The sequence below is a fragment of the Anas platyrhynchos genome, chromosome 10 (genome assembly GCF_047663525.1).
Source record: "Anas platyrhynchos isolate ZD024472 breed Pekin duck chromosome 10, IASCAAS_PekinDuck_T2T, whole genome shotgun sequence".
Classification (NCBI taxonomy): Eukaryota; Metazoa; Chordata; class Aves; order Anseriformes; family Anatidae; genus Anas; species Anas platyrhynchos.
In genome coordinates, this window is record NC_092596.1 from 24,359,903 (window position 1) to 24,385,465 (window position 25,563).

The following is a 25,563-nucleotide window of genomic DNA, read 5'->3' on the forward strand; positions in this document are numbered from 1 at the left end:
GACATGGCACAGCACCGCACACACCACGCTGACCCAGCCCCGCATCCCCCGGCAGGGCAGGGAGCGCTGAGCAGTGCTCAGCAGCAGCCCAGGGGCAGTCCTGGCACACCCTGGAGTTATTACGGACAGCAGGCTCGCTGCCCCCCCCAGCTGTGCACGTTCCCCTCGGGCCCAGGACTCACCTGTTTACGCTGAAAGTGGACTTCCAGCTTCATGGAGGCACATGTGTTCAGGGTCATCAGCCTCCTGCAAGGAAACGAGAGAGCTTTACCCGGCTGTGGCTTCCTGCTCTGCCTGCAGTGCTTTCCTTCTTTTCCTATTTTTTTTTTTTCTATTTTTTGTCTCTGAGCTGCTGTTGTGCCTGGTCACCTGTCACCCCGCAGCTGCGGCTCCAGGGATGGGCCACGCGGAGCCTGGAGCAGCTCCAAACCCACTCCCAGCACAGAGCAGGGTCCCCAGGCGGGCTCCCGAAGCTGCGCCCTCCTCCTGCAGAGATCTGGGGGCACTCTGCACCTCCTTCACCCCGGTGCAAGAACCCAGTCCCATGAGCCCTTGGCATGGCAGCTGAGGGGTTTAAACCTCTCCAGCACACCGGTGGCACAAGCGCTTGGTCGCAGGCCAGCAGGGGTTGTGCAGGCAGACATCAGAGCGGCGCCCGCCGCCCGCACACAGGCACCAGGACATCCCGGCCGTGCCCCAGCACCCGCAGCCACCCCAGCCCCGTGCGTGCTCTCCCACGGCAGCAGCCCCAGCATCAAAGGATGCCTGGCTCCCTCTGCTCATAGCACCCTTGGGTGCTGCCAGGGCCCCTCAGCAGCTGTCTCACCCCATCGCTGCGCACCACAGCTCTCCGGGGGCTCGTCCTGGGCTGTGAGCTGCCCCCACGGGTGGCTGCAGCGGGTGGTGGGAGCCCTGCAGCTCCAATGGTACTGCGAACGGCACCACAAGCACAACAGAACTGTTGTTCCAGCATGCAAACAGCATTTCTGCACAGCTGATAAAAAAACCTTAGGCACATTTTACCAAAAATGTGGCTCATGTCCCTTTCACGATCCTGCTGAAAACTCCTGAAGAGGAGCAGGCGGCAGCATCCTCACAGCGCTGCTCATCGCAGCTGCCTGGCTCCAGGACAGCGCTCGGACAGGGGCTGCAGGGAGCGACTGCTCGGGGCAGGAAGGTGACTTGGCAAAGCCACAACCGCAAAGCAAACCGCAATGGTGTGTGTGTGCTCTGCATCCAGCCTGTGCACAGCTCAGGGTGAGGTGACCTGGGTGTGCCTGGCGGCCACCTGAGGAGGTTCACCGCCTCCATAAGCAGCCTTGGAGGCAGCGTTTCCCTTATCCACGAGAGCAGGAGCCGGGGCTGGGACCGGGCTGGCCCCGCTGCCACCCCTCTGCCCTCCCGGCTGCGAGGGAGCGGCAGCGGCGAGGGGACCGCTGCCAGGAGCTGCAGGACGGGGATGACCTGCTGCAGGCCAGCAGGGCACAACGACCTCCAAAACGCCTCCAGCCAGCCAGGCGAAGACAAAAGGGATGTGAAAGCCTGGGGACAGGTGCTCCCCCCAGCACCTCACAGCCCCCCAGCCTGAGCCCAGCCGGGAGAAGCTGAGCACAGACAGACAGACGGGGGGGTCCCTCCTGCTGGCTGTTTGCTCTTGGTCACGGCAGCAGCATTTAGAGCCCATCTCTGAAATCCCACACTGCTCCCCTGCCATAAAACCGCACGGTGGCACCTCCCGGAGCTGTTCTCAGCCCTGCTGCTGCGAGGAGTAGCTAGCGGTGTGTCCTTTCCACAGAGCAGCTCGCGTTGCACAAACACTCAGCAAATCCCTCGCTACGTGTTGCTCCCTGTCGCAAGTGGCATGTGCCTGGTGACCAAGTGCAAATCTGTCCCCAGCCACCATCTCACCCACGGGCACTTGGACCCGAATCTGGCTCACACCAACAACCAAGATCCCTTCGCTGTGCCCAAGGTGCGGTGTCCCCCCTCCACTTTGTTCTCACAGACGTTATTTAGCACCTTGCAAGACAAAGCAACATGAAAGCGTGGGGCAGCCTGGCTCTCCCGATGACCATGCACATGAAGCATCGCCCAGAGCAGCCAGCGGGGAGCGGAGCACAGGCAGCTGGTGCAGCCAACCCTTTGCACCAGGGCTCAGTTTTACAGCTCCCCCCTCACTGATCTGCGTTCAGCAGCGCTCTGCAGCCTGGAGGTACCCACACGTGAAATTATAACATGGCCTGAATGTTAAAGAGCAGAACTCCTGGCTAACGTCTGTCCTCCAGCCTCTCTGCATGCCCAGAGCACAGCGGGCTGTGGTTCCCCCAGCACCAGTCCGTCCCGCACGACAGCCACGTGGCAGCACGACGCATCCACAGCCCCTGCAGGGCTGGGCGCAGGCACGGCACGGCGCCCGGGGGGTTAGCCGGTTAGGAGGGGGCTTTACCTGCAGAGGGATTTGAGGGAGTCCTGGTCCAGGAAGCTGTGGTCTCTCTTCACAGCGCCGATGTCAAGCGGGAACAGCGAGTCTGGGGAGGAAGGCGAGAGGAGGATGAGCGAGGCAGGGAGCCCCTGCAGCCCCACGGGCACCGCCTGCTTCTGGCACGGGCTCTCGGAGAGCAGCCGCCAGCACCCACCAGCCCCAGCAGGCCCTCACCTCGCCTCCCCAGGGACACAACCCCAATAATTCGCTGCCCAAGGCCCCGTGCAGCACCCAGCAGCAGCGGACACAACGTCTGGACCCCAGATCCAGGTCCACAAAGCAGAGGGAATAGTGGCCTCAGTGGAGATGTTGCTGTTGCTGTGGAGAAGACCTGTGGCCTCAGCCCAGGGTGGTTTTTGGAGAGCAGCCACATTCCAAACACTGCTCAAGGGAGATCTTGGCACCCATAAAACACCACTTGGCCTGTATACTGACCCCTTGCTCCCTCAGGCTCCCTTTGCCCACTAATCCACCAGGGTGAGGAAAGCCCCTGGGGACAGCTGAGAGCTGCTAAGGGGTCCCTGAGCGTGCAGGAAGCCGCAGCAGCAGGGTGCTGCCGCAGTTCCAGATCCCCTGGGCAGCAGCTAGAGGACCAAGGAAAGGCTCTGCATGCTCAGAGCCCCTGGGCAGTGCACTTTTTGTAAGCTAAGGGGGGTGGCGAGGTGCCCGAGGGCCTCCATCCAGTTCCCTGCTCCTCTCCACGCAGACCCAGAAAGCTCTGCTGGGACCAGCTGTGCTGGACCTGGACAATTAACCACGAGTCCACATCTGGTTGTTAATGAAGCTATTGAGCCTAATTACCAAGGGATGCTGAGCCCTGCCAGCTGGGGAGAAGAAGAGAATGAAACAGTTCTAGGATGTGGAAAGTCTTGCTCAGGGAGGCTGGGGCCAGGCTGCTTCATTCGCAGCTGCAGCAGCACCCCAAGCCGGGGCTCACCTGCAGGAGCTGGGCAGCCCGTGCACGGGGAGCTGCCCCGAAATAGCAAGCAGAGCCGAGGGGGCAGCCGGGAAAGCCATCACCCAGGGGGCCGGAGCGTGGCTCTGCTGGAAGGGGTGGGGGCGGTGGAAGCGGGCGAACAATGGCTGGCGGCGCTCCCCCCGCGGCCGGGCTTCCACCTATTGTCCTGCCGGGGCCGGGCTGCAAGCGCTGCTTCGGCCCCGTCCCAGCAGGGACCGCGTGCCCACCGGGCTCGGAGCAAGCACAGCTGGGCAGACGAGCTGCAGAAGAGGTAATTGCAAAGTGCCTGCGAGGGGGCAGAGGTGGGACCCGGCCCCTCCAAGCACCGTCCCGCTGGGCATAGGCACGGAGTGCTGCGTGTGCAGGGAGCACAGGCATCGCTGCCAGGGCAGGGCAGCAGCCTCGGGGATGTGTCAGGAGTGAAGGAGGAAGGAAATGTCCCTTCCCCATGTTCCCTACCCCTTGTGCCCGTGCTGCGTGCTCCCACCCCCTGCGAGCATCCCTAAGCTGCTCGGGCACGGTCGCAGCCCGGCGCCTGCCCTGCCCGGGTGCCCTGGGAGCTTCCTCGCAGCCCTGCCCGAAGGGGAAAGGTTCAGGAATGCAGGGAAGTTAACAGCATGGCTGGTTCTCCGCACCACAACCTGCTCTGAAGGCTTAACGTTTTAACGAATAACCATGTAATTAGTAAGCAATCCCCGCCGTCCTGCCCTCTCCCAGCGCTCCGTGACCTCTCCCTGCAGCCACCCCTGGCACTCAGGCGATACACAACCAAGCCCACCTGCAGGATGGGGACTTTCTGCTCATCCCCGCTGGATGGAGAGCTGTGACAGGCAGGGCGTGCTGGGGGCCCTGAAGACATCCCCAGGCCAGGTCCAGCCGCCAGGAGCCCAGACCTGGCTGTTTGGAGCTGTGCTGGCTGTTGGCCTGCTGCAGGGCGAGGAGCAGGGCTGCCGGGCTGCTCCCCCCCCTCCGTCCACAGCAGCAGAGCTGCGAGGGGCTGCCCCCATCCCACAGCCCCCCACCCCCAAGCTCTGCGCCCCTGTCCGGGTCGGATCCGAGCCCCCGGGGGGCAGCAGGATGACGGAGGTGCTGCCCCTCGCCGTGTGCTGCTGCACGTCCAGCCTCCGGACCCCACACCACAGACACGGCTGGGCTGTCCCCAAACCCAGCAGAGGAGGAAGCAGCTCTCACCTTCATAGAGCTGCGCATACTGCGGGAATCCTGCCGCTCGCAGCCAGTCGCAAGCTTTCTTGGCTTCAATTTCTGAAACAAAGCAAAGAGACGGCCTGAGCATCGCGCCGGCAAAGGGGATGCTGCACCGAGAGCTCTGCACACCGGGAGCACTCCAGCACCTCCTGCGCCCGTCTTTCCCGTGCACAAACCCAAAGACATGACCGACTGCAAGACAGCGAGGCCGGGGAGCAGCTCGTGTGCCTGGGGGGGACACCACGCTGGGGGGACACCACGCTGGGCACGGGGCAGGCTCACAGCCCACGGCCACGCAGGACGGCACAGCAGGAGCTGCTCGGCCACGGACACCCCGCTAGCACAGGACAAAGGGGACATGGCACAAGAGTGACAGACCCACGAGACAGTTGTAACCTCCTGAGAATGGGATCACACAATCACGGGGTGGTTGGGGCTGGATAAGACCTTAACGACCAGGTAATCCCACCCCCTGCCCAAATCCCACCCAGCACCGCCAGGGCTGGGGCACCCACAGCTGCTCTGGGCAGCCTGGGACAGGGCCTCAGCGCCCTCAGAGGGAGGGATTTCTTCCTCATATCTAACCGAAATCTGCCCCGTCTTGCTCTTTGCCCTATCAACGTCCTACCACTGCTCCTTGAAACGTTTTGTTCCTACACCCACCAAAGCAAAGGACGTGCTCCGTCAGGCAAGAGAGGAAGGTTTTTATTTTCACAACCAATTCAGAGCCCATCAAAGCTTAGGGCCGTTCACTTCCATTTTCCCTCCCACTTCCCCCATCCCGACCACCCCCTTTTCTTCCCAGCCTGCTTTCCCCCTGGCCGCAGGGTGCCCCGCTCGGAGCTCGGACCCGTTCCATGCAGGGGAATTTCAGCAGTGCCGGGCCCAGCCGTGGCTGTGGCTGGCCGGGGGACACACAGAGCCCCCCTGGCTTTCTGCTGCCCCCTGCCCGGCCCGGTTCCCTCATGCACAGCCCAGCTATCCCCAGGGCGAGCCCGTCCGACTGCCAGCACCGTGTTCTGGGAAACTCCTCGGGTGTACGGGACCTGAGGGAGAGCAGCCCGCAGGCAAAGCAGGCGGAGGAAGCCAAAACCCTCGACCCAAATACTTGGGACATTTCGGGGAGGAGGTTTGGAACGAGCATCCGAACACGGGTCCAGGCTGCACAGCTGCCCTTAGCTGCGTCCCGAGCCTCATGGGAAGGGCAGGGCTGAGAGCCAGGACCCTCTGCAGCCCCCACAGAGCCCGAATCCCCCCCACACCCGCAGGAAAGGATGGGTCTGGCACATCCACCCCCCGAAAGGGACAGCAGAGGGAAGGGAAGGGCAGCCAGGAGCAGAGCCGTGCACCCTCCCGGTGTGCCCTGGTGCCCCGCTTACCCCTTATGGCAGCGGGACCGAGCTGGTAGAAGAGCATGCCTGCGGTGCCGGACGGGTCTGCGCAGGGATGTGCGGGAGCCACAGGACACCCAGCGCAGCCACAGGCAGCCTGCGCCCGTGGGAGCCCCCACACATCGCCCCGTTGATGTGGGGAGGCAGAGAGAGACGTTTTGGTGGTGCTGCCTTCAGTGCCTGTCCTCACGCTGCCTGTCCTCACCCCGCTGCGGATCCGCGCAGAGCCCAGGCGCCCGCCCTGCCCCAGCACGCAGGAGCCTCCCCGCCTCCAGCTGGCACAGAAAAGGTTTCCAAGTGTCCCCGTCCCGGACGGAGCCGGCTGCCGGCTTCCTCCTCCCACCGCCCTTTCCACAGAAGTACTTTCCCAAGGAAGCACAGGAAAGGATCTTTCCGAGTCTCGATAAGAATGGGCAGAAAAACACTCATGCGAATGACACGGGCAGCTTGTGAATGGCCTGCGGGGACTCGGTGGCAGCAGCACCGTGGCCGGATGCCGTGACGGGGTCACCCATCACGAGCCGTGCCTGCGGGGCCATGGGGGCACAGCGCCGTGACCACCGCCACCCCACAGCTCTGGCACCAAAAGCGCACCGCAGATACCAGGGGGTGTAAAGCCAGAGCCCTGCCATCCTGGATGTCAGAGGCATCGGGGAGGGGAAGGAGGGCAGGCCAGATCCTGTTATTTTTAAATGGGTTTCCTAAGGGGACTTACACAACCCTGCCCTCTCCCTGCATGCCTCCAGCTGTCGGTACCAGCAGCACTCCGACCTGCTGGCCCGATCGCCCAGGGTTGACAGAGGAGTGAAGCCACACTCAGAGCTGCTGGAGCCTTCCATGGACACAGCGGGCAGGTAGATGGGCAGCACGGTGACAGCTCCCGCATCAGAGAGCTCCCCGTGTGAGATGAGCTCTCAGCAAGCAGCCGGACATCCCCATGGGGGAACCCAGCACCACCACTCCCGCTGGATAAAGCTCCTGTTGGTGCACAGCCCCTACAAGCCACCGGAGTCCCCCAGGCAAAGCTTCTGCCCTTTTCCAGCAGCTGCCGGGTGCCGTGGCCCAAGGAAGAGGCAGCACGGGCACCCTCCCCACCCCAATGCCCTGTCCCAACCACAGGGACCGGCGGTTGCCCCACACAGGTCCCAGGGACGAGGCTCTGGCAGCACGGGGGCTGCGCCCACTGCTGGGACGGGGCAGGGGAACAAAGGGATTTGGGAAGGAGATGGCAGCTGGGGCCGACTGCGTGTCCCAGCACCCTGCGGTGGGGAGCGGAAAGTGAAAATGAGGTAAGAGGCTCTCATTTTGCTAGTGAAAGTAGAAGAAAAGCACAACCTTTCCCCTTGCATCCACTCCCCAGCACAGTCCCTGCACCACGGCACTTCACACAGCTGCAGGTTTGGGGGCAGGAGGGGGGGCTGGAGGCTGGCGCCCCTCCCTCGAGTCTGCTGGGGACTTGGGTTCCCCACGCCATCGCTGCCAGCCCCGGGAGGGGGCACGGATGGGCAGAAGGCCAGGAGATGCGGTACAAGGCCAGACAGGTCTAAAAGGAGCGAGCTGAATCACTGGAAGCAAACACAGTCACTGATAGGAAAAGCATTTCCCAGAACCCCGGCTCGGCACTTTCGCTTTAAAATAAATGAGAAAAAAGGGAGAAGCAACACCCCAGGACCGAGCCTCTCCGAGCAAGCTTCCAAATTCCCCGTAGAAAGCCCCACACACCCAATTAGTGAGTGAACAGAAAACCCCGCCATCGCATCGCCCCTGCATTACATCATGGAAAGCCAGGAAATCAGACGCGAGGGGAGCCGCCCCCGGCTGCTGTGCGCCAGCGCGGGAACCTCGCTGTGTGCGTGCGTGTTTTCTTTCCATCACACTTCAGAATAAACTGTTGCCTACAACACTGGATATGCAGGAGCTCAGCTTCTCTTCCTGGCTTGCAAGCACAAGTCCTCGCCTATTTTTACAGGAATAACAGAAAATCCCAACACGCTTCCTAACCCAGGGGTCGGTGCCGCGGCCACTTAACCAAGCGAGGACCCGAAATGCCCACCTCATGCAGGAAACCCGCTGCCTACGCCTGCCAACGGTACCGGGGCCAGCAGCAGTGCCACTGAAGGCAGAGGATCCAGTTCTGCCTGCGGTGCCCAGCTCTGTGCCCAGCGCCGGGTTTGGCACCACCCAAGCACAGCAGAGGGCCAGGTCTGGACCCCTCAGTCCCAAATGCCTGCATCCCTCCCCCCCAGTGAGGGCACAGCCCCAGGTCTGCACACCCCAAAACAGCACAAGGGAAACAAAACCACGGGGTCACCCCATGGTCTCCCCCAGAGGCTTCACAGCGAGGGAGGCACACCGCAGGGATTGCAAAGCTGCAGGAGAGGGCACGGAGAGAGGAATGAGAAGCTCGGCTGGACGCCGGCCCAGATGCGGTGGGTTTCCAAAATTAACCTCAGCACTGTGAAGAGGTCTCACAAGGTTTGGGAGCTGCTGCCTGCTCTGTCACCAGCAAGGAGTTGTTCAGCCGCCTCCACCAGGCTCCGAGGAGCCCCGTGGCACCGCGTGGCCGAGCTGCAGCAGGGAGGTGACAGTGCGGTGGCACCGCCAGCCCCAGGTAGCTCCGGAGCCCTAGGGCTCGTGCCCCGGACATGTGCGTGGTGCGGGATGAGCCAGGGGAACTCCCTGGGGAACTGGCTGCCAGAGGCGATGCAGAGGCACCGTGCCCACATGGCTGTGCCACCGTCCCCTCAGCCACGCCGGGACAGAGGCAGGGCTGTGCCCAGCGGGGTCGGGCCTGGGGAGGGAGAGGCCGTCCCAAAAGCACCCACGCAGCACCACAGCCGCACATAACCACAGCCACCAGCTGAGCCTGGGGTCCCTTCCTGTAAGCGGGCAGGGGCTGGGGCTGGGAGCTGGGGGCTGCTGCTGGCTGGGCTGGAGGCTGAGCCCAGCGGCTGCACAAAGGCCGGGCTGTGTGCGAGCGAGGTGAGGCACCCGGTCCGGGGGCTGGAAGCCAACGTGGTCACTTCCTCCCCTCGGTGTAATTATAGCCATGTGCTCCCCACAGGCATTTCCACACCTCGGTGGCTTCTCGCACCTTTGTCTGCCCCAGGATTCCTCCTCGTGGCCCTCGGCTGCAGGCTGCACCCTGCAGAGCGCGGGGGGCCGGGGTTGGAGGCGCAGAGGTTGTGCGCTGCTGCTGCAGAGCAGGTGTCTGGTGGGGACATGGGAAGGGACGGGGCACCCATGGGAACAGAAACAAAGGGCCAGGAAGGGCCAAGACCCTCACCCGTCCTCCTCGCTCCCCACCTGTGCTCCTCCAGCTGCTCTGAGCCCAGCAGCCCTCATTTGCTGCCTACACAAATGCACGTACAGGGGACGGAGAAGAGAGTTAAAAAGAAGGTGCTGGTGTGGCTGAAGCACCCAGCAGGACTGCAAGTGCTGCTTGTAGCGGTGACTGCACGGCACCAGCAGGAGCTACATGCTTGCAGTTTGCCAGCCTTCGACAAGCTAAGAACACCCAGCCCCTCCTGCACAACTCGAAGCAGAGAGCTGAAGGAAAAACACGGCACCCAGCAGGGCAGAATAAAACAGCAGCAGCCCTGCTGCAGCTCTCCACACTTCCCTCCTTCACACATCCATGCAAACAATCCTGGACCAAACCCACCACGGGGCCAAGCAGCAGCCTGCAGGTGTGCAAACGCAGTGACTGCACTCCCGAGGGGCCCGGCGAGGCTCAGCCAGCCCTGCCGACGGTGTATCAGCTGCGGGGGTCCTGCTCTGAAACGCACACAAGCATTTTCTGCAGCCTGTGCACTGTGCCAGGAGAGCAGAGCTGTGCCTCCTCTTAATTCAGGCCCCTGACAATCCAACCACTGATTTTTTGAGCATCTTTATCGAGATTTATTGAGGTGTCTGACACACGCCTGTTTCTACTCTTCGGGCGGCCGTGGTGGCCGGGCGCTCTAACTCCTGATACTGGAAACCCAGAAGAGAAGCAAGATGGAAACAGCTACTTGGACATTCAGCAAAACTAATCCTCCTTGCCCATCCTGTATCCCACCCTTTCTAAAATTGCACTGTTGTTTTCCTGTTGGTCATCCCACGGATCTCACGCGCGCTTTGTTTGGACTAGCGGACGCCGTCCCCATGGCCGGGCTCTGCCAGAGACCCCCCCCGATGGCGCTGGAGCACGGCACCCGCCACGGAGGAGCCCCGTGATGCGTGTCTTTACCTTGACGAAAATAAGATTCCATTTTTCCACTGCTTGGAAGCCTTTCAGAGCCGGCCCCGCCAGCGAGATGTGCTTGCAGCCCGGTGCCACCTCTGGCACGCCGTCAGGCTGCGCCCAGGGAGCTGCGCCACGGCGCTGCTCTCACCACAGCGCTGGCACCGAGTCAGAGACCCGGCACGAGCTGCCACTGAAGGCCAGCAGTCAGGGCACAGGGAAACTGCAGGCGTGCTCTGACACCAGGAACTGGTAGCAGCTCAGCTCTCATCTTTGCAGAGCTCTCACCTCGGTAACGCAGCACCTGCAGCTGGTGCAGGTCTGTGACCCCAGGCAGCGCAACCTGCAGAAACCTCTCCTGTGCTGCGTGCCTGGGAGCTCTCCTCAGCTCCCTTGCTTCTAAGTACTACAAAATATTTATTTGCTTAACACATGAAGGAATTCCTCCCTATTTCTGTGCATTCAGTTAGAAGAAACACCTGTCTCTGTTACCAGAGGAATCCCTCACGGGCTCCCTGCTGCCTTTTGGTGCTGCCCAGGAGCAGAACCCAGCATCGCGCAGCCCCTGGGGACAGAGCCCGGGGCCAGGGCTGGGCAGGCGCTGCCACGGCCCCGGCACAGGAGGAAACAGGCACCAGGTTCTCAGCAGAGGCACAGGGCCTTACTTCAGGGCTCTTCTCTTTTTAAGCACCACCACACAAAGATAAGCCAGAATCAAGTATTTCTCCAGCTGTGCACAATGACCCGCCTACCTTTTCGGCCTGACTCCCTGTGTATCAGGTCCTGAAACGGGACCCTGAGGCCACCCCCCCACCTGCCCGTGCCACGGGGTGCCGTTTGCTTTGGCCCGACCCTGTCTGTCCTCCAGTCCCTCCATCCTCCTACTGCATCTGCCCCGCGGGGAGCTGTGCCAGCCGAGGTGCCCAGCGATTCCGCACAGGTGCTGCGCGTGCTCCTCGGTCACTTGTGCATGATCCCACCACGCCGCCGCCTCCAGGCATTTAACAGCATGCCCAGCACGGGCAGACAGCTGATGGCTGTACCACCCCTTAGCCTGTCCCCAGCATACATTTACAAAACACGGGGTGTTTTCCCTGCTCCACAGCCTCGCTTTGTGCGAAGCCCACCGGGACGGGCACAGCAAAGCCCGCAGCACTGTGCCCCACTCCCCCTCGGCAGCGCCTGCTGGCACGCAGCTCCCAGGCCTCCTACAGCTCTTCCGGAGAAAACCGCAAATCAAGGCGTGAAACCAAAACGCAGGAACACGGCTCCAAAACGCAGCCAAATAACGTTTCTCTTGCAAACATGGGCTGCATGAGCTGGGGCAGGACTCTCGCTCAGCCCATAGGAGCTCTCCCACCTGGAGCATTAAGGGATTAACAACAAGTCCCAGATCCCTCTTGCTGTCCAAAGCACACCAGCGCTGCGCTGAGACCCCAGCGGCATTGCTGGTGCATTGGTCACCGCACAGCTGTGCGGCAGTTCCCGGGCAGGAATTTCCATTTGCTGTGAGTGCGCATCCGTCCCCTCCCCGCCCCGCAGCTCGCCCTTATCCGCGGCGAGGCTCTTTCCCTCTCCTCCCCCCTCCTTCCTGTCCTCCTCTCCTCTATCTGAAAGCTGCCTTTCAATGAGCAGGCGGCGCTGGGCCACCAAACGTCCCCGTGGCAGGGCTGGCACGTCAGCGTGCCCCGGGGCTCCCGGCCAAAGCGGGCTCTCGACCCCGGGCGCTCTCGCTGCCTGGCCGGGGCTGGGGGCAGCGCGCACAGCAGGGCATTTTGGCACGGCCTCAGGAAACGATCAAAGGTTCCTAAGAGCTGGCATGCCGCGGAGTCACAGCTTTCACCAGCTTGGCTGACTCGGTGAGAAATAAGCCCAAATATTAAAGAGGCTACAGATCTACTGTGTCTGCAGCATCTTAAGCAGGGAGCAGAGGGGTTGAAATGAAAGCCACACACTGCGTAACCGAAACCAGTCTGTGCTTTGTCGCATCCATTTCCCCTCTCCTTCCTATCGAGCACAACCGCACCCTAAATATTAGTGCCTTCATCTTATCAGGGGCTTGGGGCTCGCATCCGGGCGAGCAGCAGTGGCAGTGACTGCAGCCCCTCACCCAGCACAAGAGCCACAGATCAGTTCAAGGGAAAAAAAAATAAGAAAAGAAAAAAGGTAAAGGAAGATCTGTTCTGGTTTTCAAAACAGAAAGCTTAACAACAAAACAAATGGCACCTCCTAACCCTTCCCTCACCCTGCGGTGTAAAAGCCAAGGCAAACTAACTAACTGCAGAGGAAATGCTGTTTCCAAGAAATCTCTGACAAGGAAAAAGGTCATCCCACAGACTTTTCCATCTCCCCCTTTAAAGCATGTTTCTTGGCTGAAAGCTTCTACGGGATGAAAATACAGAGCTGGGGCACGAGCAGACTCACCATGGCAGAAGCTGTTAATCCTGGCTTTGTTCATTGGAGACTGTGACTTAAATGCAGAGAGGAATATCAGCATGACCACTGCCCTCCTGGCCCCGCTTCAGCCACGCTGGGCACCATCCACGGGCAGCGAGAGGGCTCCTGGCCGAGGTCCTTCCCGGCGGCAGGCAGCTGGAGAGCTCCGACTTTTTCCATGCGGGCCTAGAGAACCCAGCTTCTAAAACCTGCCCTCACCGACCCAGCGGGTACGGAAAGCCGTCTAATTTCTCTTCAGCAACAAACAGGATATCTACGCCTGTGCAAAAGGCTGAACTGTTTAAATAGCAGGGGTGGGAGTAGGAGGGGGAGAGCGCACAGAAAGCTAAAGCGATAGCGCATATGCATGCATGCAGGCTGCTTAACTATTTCGAGCTCTCGGGAAGGGCTGCCGCAGGCCGGACAGACTGACTGCCACGGTGACTCACGGACAGCAGCCGCCCTGCACAGGGGCGTTCCTGTCCCCTGCAGACAGCGGGCGTGAGGTGCCCGCAGCCTGGACGCCCTCCCCAGCAGGGCAGGCTGCAGCGCTCAGGTGCGATCAGAAAATGGAGCTGCTTCGGGTCGCCCACGTCGCTTCCTGCAGAGCCTCATTTCATGGGGACTGCACAGGGCTGGCGGGGAGGCGTGGTGCCGCCCTAACCCCATCGTCGCGGGGCTGGCAAACCACAGAGCTGCGAGCTGCTCCCAGCCAGGCAGGAGCACGGCTGGATCCGGCCTTTCCTGCGGGAACCACGTCCTCTGGGAGAGCTGGCAGAACGGAAAGCGGGGCCCGGTGCCATCATAAACTTCCCGGTTCCTCAGGATATCAAAGGGGACCAGAAGCTTTGAAGAAGCAGTTGGTCAGGGACAAGAATGGCAGTACCTGCTATCCGAGATACATGGACAAGATTGCCAAATTTGCCAAATTCATGGTTTGAGCTCAACCCACCGGTGCTTCGCTTTGCCAGGGGAGCACACCTTCCCTTCACGCAGGCAGGACTCGCACAGCCCCATCAGGCCAGCTGCAGCTACGGGGAACAACACGCTCCAAATAAGCAGCTTTGGACGACATGGGATTAGCCCCCATAATGAGAAGCACATTCTCTGTAACTGCACTCTCCTCGCTCAGTGCTTTTGGCACGATCCGTGTACAGAACGAGCTGCGAGATCCCCTCCTTGGAGCGGGACCTGGCAGGGGAGCCCCGGCCCAAAGTGCAGAAGGGGACAGCGGAGGGAGCGGGGTGGCGGATCCGCCCGAGGGCAGCCCTTGGCAGGGAGCGGGACGCAAAGACCCAAACGCGTGGCCACGAGGGCGTCCTGCTGACACCAGGGAGTCGCTGCAGATGTGGAGGCGTCGCCGTGGCCATCCGAGTTACCAGTGACCATGTGCAAAATTTCCAGCACCGCGGGAGGAGCCCAAAGCCGCTTCCAAACGTGATCTCACGTCCCAGCGATGCAAGGAAGCCCCGGGCCTCAGCGGCAGCAACGCCACGGCCCTGCAGGGTGCTGTCAGGGAAGGTGGCGCGGCGGCTGCCGGGCCCAGCCCACCACACGGCCTGCAGTAACACCGTGCAAGGATCCCACAAGCAGGTTAATGACATCTCCGAACCGAGAACAGACACGTCCTGCCGGCTGCCACGGCCTCCCCACAGCATGGGGACGGTGCTCCAGGTCTCCTCAGGAAGAGCCTCTTCCATCACGGCCCTGGCCGGACCTTCCTGTCGTTAACGCTCCTGTGGCGCCACAGAAGGAAACCAGACGGCAATTTCCAGTTGCAGCAAAAGGGCAGCGGCTGCCTCCTGGGTTTCCAGTCAGCCAGCATTTTTAGGTGGGAGAGAAGGGAGGAGAGAGCCTGTGCTGGCTGCACAGAGCTGGAGGAGACAGCCGGTGCAGTCCCCATGCCTGCAGCAAACTGAAACGCTGCCCAGGAGAGGAGGCTGAGGGGGATGCAGAACATCCCTGCCTCCCCTCGGCTTTCTGCCTTACACCCAGGTAACACGGAGCCGAGCTGTAAGGAACACACCTGAGCCCTACAGGCCTCCCTCCTCCCCACTCCCGCTCTTTCCCCATGGGGAGGAGGTGATGGTGGGGCTGGGCTCCAAGCTCGAGGCTCCCTTTTCTTTACAAAGCCAACAGGAGCTGCTGCGGAGCAAGCCAACAGACTTCTTGAGAAGTAGTTTTAAGGGATGTCACCATTTTGTGAAGAGACAAAGGAATATTTTTTAAAAATACAGAAGTCTCCTTGCCAGGAATGTGGGGAATGTCAAGGAATATTACAAAACAGGATGCGAAAGCTGGCCTCGAGCGATGTTACGGACTCGTATGCTGACCTGACAGTCAAGATGCCGAATCCGGATGGAAGCAGAACCACGCACCTGCACTGGGAATTACGGCCCCGGCTCACCTGGCCTGGTCCCATCAGCGTCCCACCAGAGGAGCCACCTCTGCCCGGCTCAGCTCTGCTCCCCTCTGCCCCAGCCACCCTGCCTGCAGCCCACACGCAGAGTAACCCCAGGCCCTTAATGCCCAACGTGGCATTTTCCGAGGAGCCGAAGCAAGCGAAGCCTGGTGGGACACGGCAAGGAGACAGCACCCGTCGTGGCAGGGGGACCTGAGGATCCACGGAGGGCACAGCACTTACCTGTAGCTGAAGGACCAGGCTTAAACCCCACACATCTCCTGTAAGCAATGGGAAGGGCTTCTCAGAGCTGGTTAAAATCACTCTCTCCTCCAGTTCTGCTAATTAGCCAAGCACTTCCCGGCCTTCTCAGGGTTTTCCACGCAGGCACACGCCCTCCTCGCACAGCTACCCAGGCTCAGGGGAAGTTATGACGCCAAAGGCATCAGACTGACTCCCGTGGCTGCAGACACAAGGTCAGAAATACAGGAAGACCTCCCTAGGGTCACGCCAAGGAGAAGCCCATGAGTTAGAAGACAGCAGGAAGCCCTAATTCAACACACCGGCCATTGGCGGGAGCAGCATTAGAAAACAGAAGCCAGTTACTCGCAAATAAGCTCCTTTTGGCAGGAACAGACATGCTTTTCCCAGCTTCCCTTCCATCTGAAAGTCCCTGTTTAAGCAGGAGATGTGTCACAGCAAGACCTACGCGGGGCTTTTTTGCCTGGCTGAGTGCTGACCCCACTGCACAATGGCCCCGCTTGTGCTTGCAGCTGGAAGGGCAACAGCAAAGCGAGGAGCAGCTCATGGCAGACAAATCCCTCTCCTGATGAAGGGCTTACTCACGGGGACTGGAGAAAGTGGCTCCAGCCCACGTTCGATGCTCCTCAGGGGTTACATGAGCAAAGCTTTGAAATCAAATGGTCACAGCAGGACCTTCACCTGCAGGGAGAATGGGAAGAGCCCTCCAGCAGAGCCCCTGCTGCAGCAGGCAGGCGGGCACGGTGCCGCAGCACTGGGCAGGAACACAGAGGGAAAGGTTTTCGGAGCTGCTCAGGGCTCCTCGGCCAGCGGGCAGCCGGCCGGGAAGGGCACTCGGGCAGGGCTCAAAGTCCCCCTGAGCACCCGAGCGTTGTGGAGCGAGGACCTTGGCAGCAATACCCACCTCTCCTGAGCCTCGGGGCAGCTCCCAGACCGTGGAGCCTCCCCTTGCCACCTCAGCCCCACTCATGGATGGCTTGCATGGAAGCACTTCACTCACCTAAGCTTCCCCAGCATTCACCCTGTGCCTCTCAGAGCAATGCTTTAATGCACTGACACCTCCTCAAGCCACGCTCGTTGCCATGCGGTCGTCCTTCTGTTGATGTTTCTCAGGAAGCCTTTGTCTGAAAACAGCTTCTACCTCAGAGCTGCAGGCTAACGTCACTTGCGGTAAATCAATCAGCTCACTACTTTCTAGGACTCATCCGTGTCTATTTTTATGAGTAACTAATTTTTGACTCACACTCATTTTCTGAAGGGACTCAGAGCCCGTAACGCACACTGGGTTTTCACAAGTGGTTAGGAAACCGAGTGCTAAGCTGCCTTGAAACGCCTGCTGCACAAGTCTCTGCTCCTGTTCCTTTGCAAAAAGCCAGCCCTGGGGCTCCAGCAGGTCTCGCTCAGCCTTGACGGCAGCAGCACGCCGACTGCAGCACCCCACAGCACCCTGCAGCACCCCGCAGCGCCCGTACCTCGCTCCTGTGCCGGACCCCGCACGATACAGAAGGGACACGCACCGTGCTGAGCGCCCCACTCCACCTGCCAGGGGGCACAGCCAGGCAGCCCCTCGGGACAAGCAGTGCCCTGTCCCCCCACACCGATGTGCACCCCAGCACCATCGGGTCCAGCAGAGCATGCCCGTGCTCCTTTTGCCTTATTTGCTCTCCTTTACGAGCCCTGCCCGCTGTCACTATTTTCCCCATCCAGATAAGGAGCCGTTACTGGATAAATCACATGTGGCAGCCCGCTGGGCCGGAGAGATAAGGCAGCAGGAACTGGGGCACCTGCAGCTGGCACCACGTCTCCCCAGCCGTCCCCAGACCCAGCAGCTCCATGACAGAAGCGAATTTCAGCTCCCAGGCTCAGCGCCCTGGTCCAGTGCAGCAGGAGCCTCCTCTCCTCTGCCCTGCCCCAGGCACGCTGCAGGGGACAACAGGGGCATGACGCGCAGCAGGGAGCTGGAAAAGAGATGTCCAAGGCCCTGTTGGGCCACCCGACACCCCAACCAGCTCAGGAGCCTGGCAAGGCGACAGAAGTGCCTCAATAATGCGCAGAGCACAGAATTGCACAGGATCCAGTTTTATCTGTCCTCGCTGCCAGCAGCCGCTTACAAGCACAGCCCCTGCTGGGGGGTGGCTCACACGGCCGCAGAGCAGGAGATTTCACCATGTGAGGCAGCTGGGCAGGTGAGAGACTCTGCCAGTGCCGAGAGAAGCCCAAGGACATCTGAGATCACCACCTCCGTGTTTAATGAGGAGATGGGGATCGTGGAGGCTTCAGGTCTCATGAGGCAGGACTCCAGCCTGACCCAGAGCCAGGCGGGGCTCTCCCTGCCAAGGCAGATGTTGTTAATTCACCGTGCTCTCCTCCTCCCTATGGAGACGGAAGATGAAATGTCAGCGAACCTTATCAAACACAAATAACTTCAACTTCTGACCTTTTATCCTCTACCTTCCCTGACAGACTGTGGCCAGGGGACAGAGATGTGAGCGGTGAACCCCTTCCCCATGCCCCAGCGTGGTGGACCCCAGCCCACCGCAGCATGGGAGGCGGCAGCACGAAGCACAGCTCTGGCGGAGCAGGGAAGGGGCAGGGACCGTTGCACAAGCGGACAGCTAGCTCAGGGCTTAGCTGACAAGGGAGCAGGAAGGAAAAACATCAAACCGCAGCCCTCTGCCAAGTGATTGGTGCTGCTTCCGCCAGCAGCTCTGCAGAGCTTAATTAATGAGCAAACATCTGCAGCCTCACATCCCGTAAAGAACATTCACAAAAGCACGCTCCATTCATGCGAAGATAAAAAATAAATAATAATAATAAAAAAAAATCTCGGCTTTTCCAGCAGGTGGGGAAGCTGGAGGACACAAGGAAAGGCAGGGCAGCGTCGCTGTGCTCGTGCCCTAGGGCCGCCGTGCTCCCCGCCGCGGCTTCCTGCGCAGCCGGGTGCCGAAGGAAGAGCTCTGCGGCACACCCAGCCCCTCTCGAAGCCACTGGCACAGGCTCTGCTCTCAGCAAAATGCAACCCACCCGAAATTCACCCCCTCGGGCAGCTCCAACCAAGCCCCAACCTGCCTCCAGCTCCCCGCTGCCCAGACGCCCGCAGCCACCCGCCAGCACTGGAGCACAGGGTCCCAGCCGGCAGCAGCCCCGTGCCCGGCCACGCAGCACCAGGCAGGGAAGCTTTGCCTTTCCAGCAGGCTCTGAGCCTCCTCCTCCTCCTCCACAGCTTTAATCCCACGCCACGTGTCCTGCAGCCACCACAGAGCCTCCCAGCGTCTGGGGACTGCTCAGGGAGCTCGGGACTGGGATCGGTGGGGGCACCCCACGTGCCCCTTTCAGCCTGCACAGAGCAGGAGCGCACCTCGCATGGGGCGCGAGGAGACCCTGACCCAACGCCCCGGCTGCCAGCAGCCCCCAGGGCCCCCCCAGCTCCATCTCGCTGGGCAGTCTGGAACAGGAAGGATGCGGCGGCACATCTCAGCGGCAGCAGGTGGCCCTGTGCTTGGGGACCGCATTTCACTTTTTCTCTGAAAAGCAGAATTAAAAGCACGCTTCAAAGAATTAACAAAACCGACAGCGCCATCCTGTTTTCATGATGCCAGGGAACGAGGCCACCAAACCCCACACACACCTCAGCACCCCGGCTGTCCTGAGCCACCAGCAGCACGGCTCCCCAGAAGCTGCCTGAGGAGGAGAGGGGGAGAGGAGGAGAGGAGGAGAAGCCCCCCAGCAGCTGCTGTGCTCCCACCACCTGTGCACACCCCCAGCAGGACCCCCACTTGCCTCGCAGGGTGCTGGCAGACGCCTGCTTTCCTTCTCCAAAATGCCGGGGTTCAAAGTCGCCGTGTTGAAGGACCCCTCAGAGGCCAGCTACCCAACTCCCCCAGCTTTGTCTGTGTGTGCTGGTTGCTCCCCATTGACAAGAAAAGCAGAATTTCCAGCCTTTTACCACCAAAACACCCACCGCCCCCTCTAGCAGGCTGCGCAGGGGAGAGCAGCCTCCTGTCCCACAGATAAGCACACCGGTCACATTCGTAGCAGCTGCTCAAGGAGCATATCACTATTTTCTTCATTTCCTATTTAACCGTCCTACTGGAAAAGCAGTTCAGTCTTTTCTGATTTCTGGATCAAGTGCTCCCAATCAGGGGCAGCAGCCCCACGGCGTTTTTGCAGTCAGCTGCCAGGGGCAGCCATGGTGCGAGCGCTCGCACGGTTACAAGTCTGAGAGCAGTTTGCAAATTGTTTAGGCAGGGAAAATTAAGGGACAGAAAACTCAAAGGTGAAAACTAAGACAGGGCACAAACACAGCCAAAGCCAAGTGATTTTGACTCTGAAACAGGCAGGGCCAAGGCACTCCTCCTGCTGCTGCTGCAGATGGATCAGCTCCATGGGCAGCACGCGCTGAGCACACAGGAGCTGCAGCCTCCTCTGCAGCCTCGTCCTTGTCCTCCTCCCCCCTTTTCCCACAGGTAACGCTGATGTGGGGCTCAGGGGCTTGCCACAAACCCAGCCTCGGGTTTCTTTGGGATAGCAGAGCTGCTCGGAGCCCTCAGCAGCCTCACTCCCTCCAAAGGCTAAGTGGGACAGGGCAGCCCCGCAGGCATCGGGACCCCCAGGAGCACAGAGCAGCCCCGACCCCGTCCCTGTCCCATGGCACAGAATCTGAATTCAGGGCCTTAAGCACCACGCGTGGCAGGATCACCCCGAGGCAGGGCAGGGAACCCCCTGGCTGCCACCCCAAGCCCCGGAGCAGGCGGTGGCAGCAGGAGAACCGCTTCCCCTGCACGTCCCCAGGGTGCTTCACACCCGCCTCTTCCCAGGCACCTGGGGAAGCCCCGGCAAGGTGGGAATAATCCTTGTCACACCGACCAGCATCACCGAAATGTACCTGCCCCTCCGCTTCCCTCCTCTTTGGCAGCGCGAGGGCAGCCCGCTGGGTCAGCAGCCGTCCTTGCACGTGTCCTTGTCCCAGCACAGTCCTGGTGTGCAGCGGGGACAGCAGGGCGCTGTTCTGTCACCGCTCCGTGCGCTTCTTGTCTCCATCTCGGCAGCTGGCACCGGGGCACGGGTCCCAAGGCCTCATCCCCCTCAGACACGGGGATCCCACAGGCAGCAGGGTACGTACAAGGCACGTGGGGCGTTTCGATTCGTGTGCCTTCGAGCAGGAATGGCACCAACGGGTGCCCCCGGGCAGCGGACACCACGGGAAAACCGAGTGTCTCCTGCTGAAGCAGCAGCTGAAGCAAGGCAGCACCCACCAGCCCCAAAGCAGGCACCTGCCTTAACCCAAGCAGAGGCAGCCTCCAGCGAGCCTCCCAGATGTTTTCAGAGGCTGGCTACAAGACACCAGTGCTCCCAGTTCAGCCTTGTCACTCTGCCTCATGGCCACTGGTGGCTCATGGCTGGGGCTGCCACTGCTCAGGCTGCCAGCGCCGAGCGACACCACCAGTGGCCCCAACAGATATAGGGCCAGGAGCCAAGGAGAAACAATGAAAACCATTTACAGGGCAGGAAGCTGCATCTGCTGGATGAAACGCTATCTTCAAACAAGACGTGTTTGGATAACTCCAGTTTCATAACTCGCCTCTTCCGATGTTAGGAAATCACGGTAATAAAAAGAAAACAAAATGGGGGAGAAGAAACTTGGCATGGGGAACAATGGGAGAATTGCTGGAGACACGGAGCTTAACCCAACCTGCTGCGCCTGATCCCAGGGGCAGCTGGGCTCCGGCAGCAAGCTCCAAGGGGTGTGCACGAGAATAAATGTCTGATCAAATATCATCGGGAAAGGAGTTAAATCTGCTCTAAATCTGCTCAAGAGCACAATACGCTTCGATGATCTTATATTACTTGCCTGCTTGCTTGTTTTTAACAGAAATCAGCGTTATCTTGGGGGGCAGGGAGAGCAAAATTAGGCAGAGATGGTGAGCAATGGGCCCCAGAATTTGGGTCCTGGCAGGCCTCATCTTTGTCACCTTGAAGGCTTTAGAGGTGGCAAGGGACAGCAGTCACCTCTCTCTGGCACCGAGCGCTGTGGGGTGAGACCAGGCGGCTGCTGCTGGTGTTAGCAGGGGTGAGTGATGGTGAGGATAAACCCCCTGCCCCACAAATTCCCAACCTAACCTGAAAGCCTGCCTGGGTGTTAGAGAGGAGGGTGTTTAATGGTGCCGTAGCAGGTCACAGCTTTGCAGGGACAAGGACAGAGCACAGCAGCTCCTCACCTCCAAGCGCGGGGCAGCTGCTCTGCAGCCCCTGCCCCACGTGCCACAAATTCCCACCACAAGGCTCTGCAGCAGCAATGAGGCCAGCTGGAACCGAGCTCCCTTACTGGCACCAGCCTCGTTTTCCAGAGCCCACCATCCCTCTCCGATGCCTTCTGCAGCCAGAGCCGTGCCTGCGGGGCACTGCCAGGGCGCACGGAGCACCGCCGGGTGCTGGTCCGGGTCCCCAGCTCCTAATGGAGCAAGAGCGAGAAGGGAGCTTAAAGCAAGGGGGTGCTGCGAAGGCACGGCTCCGTAAGGGGATTGTGCTCCTGCCTGAACACGGAGGGCTGGACACAGATGAGGTTTTGCTCCCCCCAGCCAGTGTCACTCCATCCTGCTCGGTGTGACCCCCCCCGTGTGCTCGGTGCTTCTGGCATCACGGTGAGGGCTGCTCGCCCCGCTCGGCCCCCACCCTGCTCCTTCCCCCGCCCCGCGGCCACTGCCTCGAACAATTTGGGAGAAGGAGCCAAAAGCTGAGGTCACTCGACCGGGGCACCGGCCCCCTCCCCACCGACCTCCGCCCCCCTCCCCCTCCCCAGTCCAAATATAAACTTGCTTACAGGAAATGCCTTAAAGAAAAGGCACCTCCCTGAGTCCCGAAGAATGCCCAGAAAATAAACTGTCTCTGGACATGAAGGAAATGGCTTTTTTTCTTTTTTTTTAACACACTGCAAAGCATGTTTAACCCTTCCAGTCCCTGCTGGGACACCCACAAGCCTCAGGCCCTCGGGGAGCTTCCAGGTGCCTTTGTTCTGGGTTGGCCACAGGAGAGCATCCCCTTGGCAGAGGTGCCCATGGCCTTGCGCCACCACCACATCCTGAGCAAAACCGGTCCCAAATCCATAGCCCAGGTGCAAACTCCCTGATGAGGAAAGCCCCAGACCCCAAAACTTTTAGACAAACACAGGCTCCATTCCCAAGCAGAGGACAAGCTCACACAGTTGTCTGCATCACTCCAGGTCCTGAATTGCCAGAGAGCAGCTGGGGAAGCGGAGGGGCAGCACCTGCGCCTCCCTCCTGCCTGCCCTGATGCTGGGGGGCAGCCCCTCCAGCCCCACACGTGTGCCGGCACCCAGGAGCCCTTCCCCGGCCACCTGCAGCACGGCAGGACACAGCTGTGAGCCCAATGTCCCTGCCACAGCCAGCCCTGGGGACTCACAGCCCGCAACAAACAACCCTGACCCCGACGTCCCTCCCGGCATGGCTCTGCTGTGCCATTTCCCAGCTCCAAATCCCATCCCCGAGCTTTCTGCAGCTGACAGGGATGGGGTTCCCATGTGGAAATGGGGATCGGAAAGCCAGGATAAGGCAGGTAAAACGGCACTGCAGGGTCAGGTAACACCGCCCTGGCAATGCCCAGCATCCACAGCCAGCAGCTCCTACCTCCTGCAGGCTGCACAGCGCTGCGGGTACTCTAGCGAGGCGGGGAGCAAAGCAACACGTGGAGGCTTCGGAAGTACAAGCACTGCTTTCATACCAACATCCCTACACAAAATCAAGAGAAGAGGAGGAGCAGAAATGCAGGAAATCCCGTACACAGAGGCCGTGGGTTCACAAAGGATTCGCAGAGCGCAGCTCTGCTGCCCCTCCGCAACGCCTCCCCGAACGTGCCCCTGCAAAATGTACACTCGGGGCTTTAAGCCTCAGATGCACGAAGTACTTTGATACAATTCAGCTGCTGCTGCAGAATGCCTAAAATATTTGTTGTTTTTCCGAGCAGCAGCAGCAGTGCGGGGAGCTGCAGAGGTGTGCGCAGGGGGGCCCAGGGGAGCAGGGCCATCCCTCTGGCTCTGCTGGATGAGCTAGGCAAGGAAACGCAGCCCCGAGGGGCAGCCTGGCACCTGCAGCCCGGGGGATGCCCAGGGGCAGGGCCTGCAGCCAGCTGAGGTCCCCAGCAGCAGTGCGGTACTCACCCGCCTTCGTACGGGGTGGGACCCGGGGAGGGGAGCAGCGGGCACACGGGCTCCCTGCGCCCAGCTCCCTGCGCCCAACGCCCGGCTGTCCAGCAAGAAACGCCCCCCGCCCGAATCAGCAGCCAAAGATGGGAATGAGGAGTACCTGTACCTAGGATAAAGGGGTGCAAGAGTGCCGAATGAAACAAGGACAAGATAAAGCGCTGTTAAGGACATGCTGGGTTTACAGCAGCCATGAACCCAGCGCTCAGTCCTGCATCTGCCAGGGAAAGGGCAGGGACGGAGAGGGAAGGGCAGGGAGCAGGGGGACCAGGGCAGGGCACTGAGGGAAGCCCCAGCATGCAGCACTCACCTGGTTCTCATACACACCATCCCAGGCACGATTGAGCTCTCCAAGCCTTTTTTCAGCAGCCCGATATTTGCAGCTGGGGGAAAAGGGCTGCAGCCTCAGAGCCTCCCTCCAGAAGGGCTGCAGGAAGCCTGGCACAGCCCCAGGCACGGGGCCGGCGGCACGGCCACGCTGCCAGGCTCCGAGCAGCGGGCACGGCGCTGAGGGCTGGGCTGGCACAGCACCACGGGGCTGGTGCCCGGGCACCGCGGGGCTCTGCGGAGCTGGGGCTGGCTGCAGGAGCAGGCGGGGTCTGGCAGCGAGGTGCGAGGGGCAGTCAGTTATCTGCCTGGGAAAACGAAGCTGAAACTGTCCGGAGGTTCTGCTCTTACCCAACGAGCCTGACGAAACGAGGTCAAGTGAGCTTTGAGTCACCCCCAGGAGGCTGTGTCCCAAGCCTTGTGACACGTCTGGCTGCCACCGCCTCTGCCCACTTGCAGTTCTGCTGGGGTGACAGAGACCCTGCCCCGGCCACCCCCTCGCCAGCATCCTCCGAGCCCCGGCACCGCTCCCTCCTCCTCCCCAGCCCAGCTCACAGCTCCCCGGCCTCATCCCAGCCCTTCCTTGGGCTCGCTTCCTTGCCCTCTCTGCCTCTGCCTCCTCTCCCACCCAGGACAGGGAACCACGGGGCGCTGCAGGACACCGGCCACGCACCAGCGCCCAGCTCGCCGCCTGCCATGGGGCCCAGCACAGTGCCCGCGGCACCGCCACCGCCGGCAGGGTGCAGGGAAAACGTTTTGTTGCCTTTCCTAGAAGGCACGGCGGGAGAGCGTGACTCCTCTGAGCTGCGTAAGACAAAGGGGCATTCAGAAGCTGAACTTGTGCCCTTGACAGCGGTGAAAATATTCTTGTGAAATTCATGGGGAGAAAAAAAAAAAAGAGCGGGGGGTTGGGGAGGGAACAGAAACCCCACCCTCCACCTTTGCACACTACTTCCACTCGGGCGGTTACAGCCTGCAGGTCAGAAGCCTCCTGTCCTGCTGGGACCCTGTCATGTTTGCACGAGCAGCGCTGGAAGCACCGAGCACACACACTCCTGGGCGCACAGGCACCTTCCCCAGGCAGTGGCATTACACCCTTACGCCCCAGCGAGCTTTGAACATGAGCATCAAGGCCAGCTCCAGCAGGGCGCAGCAAGCTCGCCATTAGAGCGGGCTCCCTGCAGACCCCATGCACGTTGCAGTCAGATCTCTTCCCTCCCAGATAAAGGGCAGCAAATCCCCAGCACCACCGGGCCGAGCGTGCTGGGCCCCCGGCACCGCACTCCTGCTGCTGGTTAGGCACCAGGAGGCACAGGCTTGCACCGCAGGCTCTGAGGAAATCCAGCCCCAGGTGCTCACCCTGGGATGTGGGGAGGGAACACGGCTGCTCCAGGCACCGGGCTGCCTCCAGCCCCGCCACGGCACATTTGGGTGGTGGGGGAAGAAACAGCAGAGTGGGACACGTCCCCTCCTGTGGCACCGTACCCAGCGATAAGGCTCTCCTCGGGCACCTGCCTGCCGCCCAGCTGCTGCACCCCTGTCCCCGAGGGGTGGCCCCAACGCACGTCCTGAGCTGTGACACCGAGCAGGCTATCGGGGAGGGATCCGCAGGCTGGAGGCTGAGGAAGCAGCAGCAGGGGGCTGGCAGCATGGCCAGCTGT

At 61.1% G+C, this 25,563-nt stretch overlaps 1 protein-coding gene across 5 annotated transcripts in view; it reads right to left on the reverse strand.

The window, feature by feature from the left end:
- The window catches only part of STARD8 (StAR related lipid transfer domain containing 8), a 49,094-nt gene that overhangs the window by 7,543 nt on the left and 15,988 nt on the right, over positions 1-25,563 (reverse strand). For 3 of the 5 annotated variants that reach the window (XM_072042822.1, XM_072042825.1, XM_072042826.1), the window contains 3 exons: positions 4,632-4,703; positions 2,447-2,528; positions 183-246 (listed from right to left, as the gene is read on the reverse strand). In XM_072042822.1, the coding sequence (XP_071898923.1) occupies positions 183-246; positions 2,447-2,528; positions 4,632-4,703 (218 nt within the window). Of the gene's footprint in view, positions 1-182; positions 247-2,446; positions 2,529-4,631; positions 4,704-6,025; positions 6,355-12,686; positions 13,335-25,563 lie in introns of those variants that run through there. The other 2 variants (XM_072042823.1, XM_072042824.1) reach the window with 2 other exon arrangements.